The 7,616-nt window shown below is 51.4% G+C and overlaps 1 protein-coding gene across 1 annotated transcript; it reads right to left on the bottom strand.

The window, feature by feature from the left end:
• Positions 1 to 2,281: 2,281 nt before the first annotated feature.
• ETH_00035180 (uncharacterized protein) lies at positions 2,282 to 4,060 on the bottom strand (the record flags this gene model as incomplete). Its single annotated transcript, XM_013374912.1, has 1 exon — positions 2,282 to 4,060. The coding sequence occupies one exon, from the start codon at positions 4,058 to 4,060 to the stop codon at positions 2,282 to 2,284; it is 1,779 nt and encodes a 592-aa protein (XP_013230366.1).
• Positions 4,061 to 7,616: the final 3,556 nt, after the last annotated feature.

The following is a 7,616-nucleotide window of genomic DNA, read 5'->3' as shown; positions in this document are numbered from 1 at the left end:
TGCTGCTTCGGCTGTGCGATGGGGGCCCGCGCGTCGCCTGCTTTCAGGAAGGCGCCGGAGCTCCTTCTGGCTGCTGCTGTTGCTGCTGCTGCTGCTGCTGCTGCTTGGGGCCCTGTAGGGTCCCCGCAGAGGCCCTGGGGGCCATAGAAATGTGCTGGAGTTCCCCCAATTTGGCTGGGGAGGCCCTCAGCCAGCACAATGCTGAACTTCTCGTAGGCATTTTTGACTGCAGCCAAACAGCTCAGACCCACTCCCCGCCACCTCAGGGGTGCCCCCGGGGGGGCCCCCTGGGGGCCCTTCTGGGGGGCCCTTTGGGGGGCCCTTTGCAGGGCCCCCGGAGAAACAGCAGCTTCTGTTTCTTGGGGCCCCCTTGGGGACCTCCCAGGGGCCCCCCTTGGGGCCCCCCATGGGGCCCCTACCGGGGCCCCCCTTGACGGGGCCTCCGAATGATCTGCTGGTGCTCGTTCTTCTCGAGCTTTTGGCTGCAGGGGGGGCCCTGCAGCGGGCGGGGGGGCCCCTGAGGCCCCCAAGGCCCCGCGGGCCTCCCCAGAGGCCCCAGGGGGCCTCTGGGGGGCCCCCGGAGCCCCTACGGATGCTTGAGAGGCCTTTGAAAACCCCCAAAACGAACAAAGGCCCTGATAGACAGGCTGGGGACCCTCCAGGGGGCCCCCAGAGCGCAGCAAAAGTGCGGTGACCTTGGGGGCCCCCCGAGGAAGAGAAGAAAGGGCTCTCGGGAGCGCCATTGCCGGCTAAAAGGAACTTTCCTCGGATGAAAAGAAACGAATAATAAAAATAAAAGGTTAATTTAAGTCATTTGAGGAAGAAGTGCATCAGAACTCAAAAAGCCTTGGCCAGCCTCGCTGAGGACCACTGGTGCGCAGCAGCGAGCTGTCTGTACACCTGAGCTGCTGCTGCTCGCGTGTCGATGCTGCTGCTCTTCGCTCAATTTAATTTAATTTTATTTAAAATCTTTTATTTCCGCATTTAGAGATTTTAAAATAAATGCGAAAGGCTTTTACTGGAACTGAGCCTTCGAGCCGGCTAATCAGCGCGCCTGCTGCTGCTGCAGGCGCTCGCTGCCGCTGCTGTTGCTCCTGCTGCTGCTTCTGCTGCTGATCTGTGCTGCTTCTGCTGCTGCTCCTAGTAACTTTGCTTCTGCGTCATTTGCTGCTGCTGCTGGTGCTAGAAGGTTGCCGAACAGCATCTACTGCCGCTGCCGCTGCTGCTGCCAGATGGTTCCCGAGCTGCTGCTGCTGCTGCTTTAGTTCATAAGCAGCCTCTGCTGCTGCTACTGCTACGTAGCTGTTGAGCACCGTCTTCTGCTGCAGCAGCTGCTGCTGCTAGTTGTTTGCCGAGCAGCATCTGCTGCTGCTGCTCCCCAGTCACTCCGGATTGCGTAGCATGTGCTGCAGCAAAGACGCTGCTGCTGCAGTAGCAGCCCCAAGTTGCTGCTAGTGGACTTCTATTTGAATTCTTTTTCTATTGTTTATTTGGCTTTTAAATCCAAAAGGGAAAAAAGCCCAAAAGCATAACAAATCATATTTAAAGCAGCAGCAGGAAGCCAAGTTAACAGCTGCTGCTGCTGCTGCAGCAGCAGCAGCAGCACCAGCAGCAGCAGTTCCGTTTTTGGCCTGTCTCCGTATCCCTCCTCTAGAGGCGCTGCCCCATCCATCACTTGTTTAATTTTGGAATATTTATAGATCTAGTTTATATATTTCCTTATTTATTCATTTATTTTATTTATTTATTTATTTATCCATTTATTTTATTTACTTACTTACCTTTTTTATGTGCGTTGACTCTGCATGGCAGCATGCATAAACAAGCAGGGATGAAAACCCTAGACCCCAAACCCTAAACCCTAAACCCTAAACCCTAAACTTTAAACCCTAGACCGTGAGCCGTACAGAAAGAATCCGAAACCTGTTAAGTCAAAAGGATTTAGGGTTTAGGGTTTGAGAGGCCCTCTCCCGCATCGCCGTTTGCCCGTCTTCAGGGTTTAGGGTTTAGGGTTTAGGGTTTAGCGCAGCCTCAAAAGCGAGCAGGCGCAGCAGCAAGCAGCAGCATGCAGCAGCATTCAGCAGCATGCAGCAGCATGCAGCAGCAAACAGCAGCCTGCAGCAGCAAACAGCAGCACACAGCAGCACACAGCAGCAAGCAGCAGCAAGCAGCAGCAAGCAGCAGCACGCAGCAGCCTGCAGCAGCCAGCAGCAGCAAGCAGCAGCAGCAACAGCCAGCAGCAGCAAGCACCAGCGAGCAGCAGCAGCAGCAGCAGGAAAGTCTAAAAAGTGCGTTTGGGACTTCTGGCTTCTGCTGCTTGTTGAATTGTCTTTTTAATTAAACAAAACCAAAACAGCAAATTGTCATAATCGCCTTCGTAAGAACTCCACAGCTGCTGCTCCTCTTCCGCCTTCAGAGCCGGGACCAGCAGACTCTCTTGCTGCTGCTGCTGCTGCTGCTGGTCTTGCTGCTGGTCCTGTTGCTGGCTGTGCTGCTGCGGTTCCTGCTGCTGCTGCTGCTGTTTTTGCGGCTGGCTCTGCCGCTGCTCTCCCTGCTGCTGCTGCTGCTGGTTGTTGTGGGCGGTTGGTGCTGCAGCTGCTACTGTGCCTGCTGCTGCTGCTGCTTTTGCTGCTGCTGTTGCTGCGCCGGCTGCTGCCTCGTCTGCGGCCTGCGCCTTTGCCTCCACTGCAGCACCGCCAGCAGCAGCACACGCAGCAGCAGCGGGAGCAAGAGCAGCAGCAGCAGCAGCAGCAGCAGCTTGGTTTGCCCTTCGGCGCATGTCGTATTCCCTGAGGACAAGATAAGCTGCTTCTGCTGTTGAGAGGAAAAAGAGCTCTCCGTTTTTGTGTCTCCTCCAGAAGTTGCTGCTGCTGCTGCTGCTGAGCTGCACCCGCTGCAGCGCAGCAACAGCAGCAAGGCGGCTCATTGCTGCTGCTTGGTACCAAGTGCAGTCCAGCAGCACAACATCTTGCACTCGCTGCCAGTCCACTGCTGCTGCTGCTGCTGCTGCTGCTCCCGGCAGCAGCAGCACCGCCCGGCCCTCCGCCCACGGAGCCCCTGCTGCCCCTGCTGCTGCTGCTGCTGCTGCTGCTGCTGGGACTCTAGCAGCAGCAGCAGCAGCAGGGTCTTCCTGCCCGTCCCCCTGCTGCTGCTGCCGCTCTGCCTTCTCGCCCCCCCGTCCCTGGTGCGGCCCCCGCTGCTGCTGCTGCTGCTGCTGCTGCTGCTGCTGCTGCAGGGGCCCAATTCTTTTGATGGAGTTGCTGCTGAGGTCTGCTTCGTACAGCAAAACTTCCCGAGGAGCAGCAAAAGCCAAAGGGACTGCAGAAGACTTCGAAGCTTTTTCTTTCGGGTGGCGAATTATGTGCAGACGAAACGGCAGCCGCACCCGAGGCACCCACACTCCTCCTGCTGCTGCTGCTGCTGCTGCTGGGGGTGCTGCTGCTGCTGCTGGGGTGGGTGCTGCTGCTGCTGGTGGGGGTGGTGCTGCTGCTGCTGCTGGTGGGAATGCTGCTGCTGCTGGTGGGAATGCCGCTGCCGCTGGTGCTTCTGCTGCTGCTGCTGCTGCTGCTGCTGCTGCAGGCCCAAGGAGGCAGCAGCACTTGCAGCAGTAGAAGGACCGCTGGACTCCACAGCCGGGGCACTTTTGCCTTCGGCCCTTAACAGCGGAAATGCTGCGGCCCCGCTTCTGGCGCGAGGGGCCCCCCTGCTGCTGCTGGGGGCCCCCCTGCTGCTGCTGCTGCTGCTGCTCTTGGAGGGCCGCCTGCTGCTGCTCTTGGGGCGCCCCCGAATCCCCTGAAACCCCAAATGTGGCTTCAGAGGCATCTGAAGCCTCCAAAGAGGGTCTGGAGTCCCCAGAGGGGCCCCCTGGGGGGTCCCCAGAGGGGCCCCCAGGAGGGCCCCCAGGAGGGCCCCCAGGGGGGCCCCTAGAGGGGCCCCCAGGGGGGCCCTCGGGGGCCCCTAGAGGCTCGGGGGCCCCCTGGAAATCAGAAAGGAGGCGATCTATAGAAGACCAGTCAATTTGCAGTTTGTCGAGGTCTATGCTGCGCAGAGGGGCCCCCATGGACACAAACCCTAAACCCTAAACCCTAAACCCTAAACCCTCGTCCTGCAGCCGAATGGATGAGAATAAAACCCTTAAAAACCCTCAAAAGTCTCAGAAAAGGCAGATGGTACCCTAAGGGGCCCCTTAAGAGGGACTAGAGACCAAAGGGGGGCCCCCTGAAGGGCCCCCCGGGACTCCGGAGGGCCCTAGGGGCCCCTAGGGGCCCCGAAGGCCGCAGGGGCCCTTGGGGCCCATAAGGGTTGAGTTTGGGTTTATTGAATGTTTGAAATAGAACTTGGGGGGAAAAGATAATTAAAAAACGTGATATTAAATTTAAAATATTATTTGCTGCTGCTGCTGCTGCTGCTGCTGCGGTGGCTACAGCAGCAATCGCAGGTGTCCGGCGGAAGCCCTGAAAAGAAGCTGACTTCGCTTAAACCCTAAACCCTAAACCCTAAACCTTAATCTGTGGAGCGGAACCCTTTAAATCTAGACCTAGCGAGCACCTGTGCAACGGGGTTTAGGGTTTAGGGTTTAGCGTTTAGGGTTCAGGGTTTAGGGTTTAGGGTTTGTGCGGGAAAAGAACTTGAACCAAAAAGAGCCCCTTCGGCTCAATTTGGTCAAACTTAAATGAATTAAATGAATCCAAATGAATTAAGTTGATTTAAATTCATTTAAATGGGTTAAAATCGGCAATGGCGACCCCAAATAGCCTCGAAGAAGAACTAAAACATGCAGAAACTTACGAAGACTATTTGGACAGATTTTTGACTGAGACGGATCGGCTGTACCTCAGTGATGTACATACACCCGAACTCCCGAATTGGAAATTTGAATTTAATTCATTTTAATTCATTTTATTTAAATTCATTTCAATTTGTTCTAAAAATGATTTGTTTCAACTTATTTCCTTTTATTAAATGCTTTATTTATTTCCGAAAATAAAATTTCCTTTCTTTCGCTTTTGCAATTCTCCACATCTCTGAGGTGTACGTACACCCCAGAAGCCCATTTCTCTGTTGCCAGCTTCTATTCCCTACCTCCTCTTTGCGTCCTGCTGCTGCTGCTGCTGTTGTTGTTGTTGCTGCTGTTGCTGCTGCTGTTGCTGCTGTTGCTGCTGTTGCTGCTGTTGCTGTTGCTGCTGATGTCCTAAGGAAAGGCTCGCGAGGGAGCTGGTGGAAATTGGATGTCTCAAAGGTACAGCGAAGACAAGCACCAGCAAAACAACTTGGCGAGCAAAAATAAAACGAATTAAAATAAATAAATAAATACATAAATGGAATAAAAGAAGAAACAAATAATAAACAAACACTAAACAAATAAGCCAATCATTCAGCAGCAAAAGAAATTCTTTTTCTTTTTCTTTTTTTTTAATTCAGGATCTGTCTTAACAAGAGAACAGTTTTACCAAAAGGCAGAAACATTAGATGAACAAAACCGCAAGGCCAAACATTACGGAGTTGGGGGCCCCCCGGGGGCCCCCCCGGGGGGCCCCCTGGGCCACGGGAGAACAGCTTGGGGCTGCAGCTGGCGGGTCGAGTGGATTTGATATTGAATGGGAGTTTGTCAACAATTGTTTATGTGAGGGATTTGAATGAAGAGGGAATTGAAGTTAGTGGTTATATTGATTTGGCAGATCGAATAAAAGATAAAAGCTTTCGAGACATTTGCGAGGGAAAGAAGAGGCAAGGAGAGAAAGCCCTAGTTAAAGATTCTTATCTTTTTAAATTTATTTTTATCTTTTCCATCTTTTTTATCTTTTTTCTACCATTTTTGTTTTTTTCAATCTTTTTTCTTTCTTTTTGGCTTTTTATTTCCCTTTTTGGGTCTTTTTGGTTTTCCTTTTGATCCTTATTATTTTCCTTTTTGCTTCCCCTAATTATGCTTCTCTTTAACTATTTAATTATTTAATTAACATAATTATTTAATTATTTAATTAATTAATTATTTAATTAATTCAATTTAATTATTTAATTGCTGCAGGCTGCTCCCGCGGCCGTCGGACCTGGCGTACATGAACATGGCTTCTTCGTTTTGCTGCTGCAGCAGCAGCAGCCACTTCACCGTGAAGCAGCAGCAGCAGCAGCAGCAGCAGCAGGGTTTGGGGCTTCTCTTTCGCCACAAAAGAGACTTCAAAACCCTAAACCCTAATCCAAACCTCCCTCCCGGAGACAGCACCACGCGCTTCGAATTCCCCGCCCCCGGAAACGCCCAAATTGTCTTCTTCGATCACACCTGCAGAAAAAAAGCCTAAACCCTAAACCCTAAACCCTAAACCCTAAATTAGGGTTTGGCGGCATCGACGGGTGAAATGCAGGAACGGGATACTGCGTGCCCTCGCAGTTGCCGCTGTCAAGAAAGGCCTAGCCTAAAGCTCTAAACCCTAAACTCTAAATTAGGGTTTGGTGGCACCAGCAGGTGAAATTCAGACCCGGGACACTGCTAAAGGGGGTGCGTGCCCACGCAAATTTCGCTGTTGTGAATGGCCTAACCTCAAACCCTAAACCCTAAACCCAAAACCCTGAATTAGGGTTTGGCGGAACTGGCAGGCACAAGTCCGTTCCGGGATACTGCTAAAGAGGGAACATGCCCACACAGATGTCGCTGTTGAGAAGGGCCTAGCCTCAAACCCCGAACCCCAAACCCTAAACCCTAAAATAGGGTTTCGCGGCGCCGGCAGCAAAAACGCCGACCCCGGGGTACTGCTCAACGGGGGAGCAGCCAAGGCAAATGCTGCTGCTGCTGCTGCGTACGGCCTGGTCTCAAACCCTAAACCCTAAACCCTAAAACAGCTGCAACACGTGCTTGGATTCGCTGACGAGCTTCTGTGGCTCCACAGCAAAACCTCCTTAAAAATAAATAGAAACCTGTATTCGAAACAAATTTACATTCTTCTACAATCAGCTACCTCAAAATACCCAAACGATATGTAGGCTGCTGCTGCTGCTGCTGCTGCTGCCGCTGCAGCAACAGTATCAGCAGTAGCAGATCATAGTCATCAGCAGCAGCATCAGCAGCAGAATAGTCACCATCAGCGTCAGCAGCAGCAGCAGTAGCACCATCATCCCCATCAGCAGCAGCAGCAGTAACAGCAGCAGCAGCAGCAGCAGCAGTAACAGCAGCAGCAGCATTTGTAGTTTGCATGCACTTGCGTGTGCTGCGGGCTCTTTAGATTTTGCACTTTGTTTAATGACCAGAAATGCACTTCTGAATTAAATTAATTGTGATATATAGAAATAAAATTTTAAATTAAAAGTGGAATTAAAAATTTTAAAATTTAAAATTTTTAAAAAATGGTCGTGTGTACATACACCCGAAAGCACTGCAAAGTGCGAATGGACTAAAACGCATTTATTTGAAATGAAAAAATAAACTAAAAATAAATAAAATATAATCAAAATTAAAATTAAATACAAATTAAATGCAAATCAAATGCAGAATAAATGCAATAAAACAAAAATGCAAATCCAGCTTCTTCGCCGTGGCTCCAAGCAGCAGCAGCAGCAGCAGTAGCAAATAAACCCCATAAATAAATAATAATAAATAAATAATAATTATAAATACTAAATAACTT

The sequence above is a fragment of the Eimeria tenella genome, genomic scaffold (genome assembly GCF_000499545.2).
Source record: "Eimeria tenella Houghton genomic scaffold, Eth_scaff238, whole genome shotgun sequence".
Classification (NCBI taxonomy): Eukaryota; Apicomplexa; class Conoidasida; order Eucoccidiorida; family Eimeriidae; genus Eimeria; species Eimeria tenella.
The sequence above is the reverse complement of the archived record's forward strand: the minus strand, read 5'-3'. Positions and strand labels throughout refer to the sequence as shown.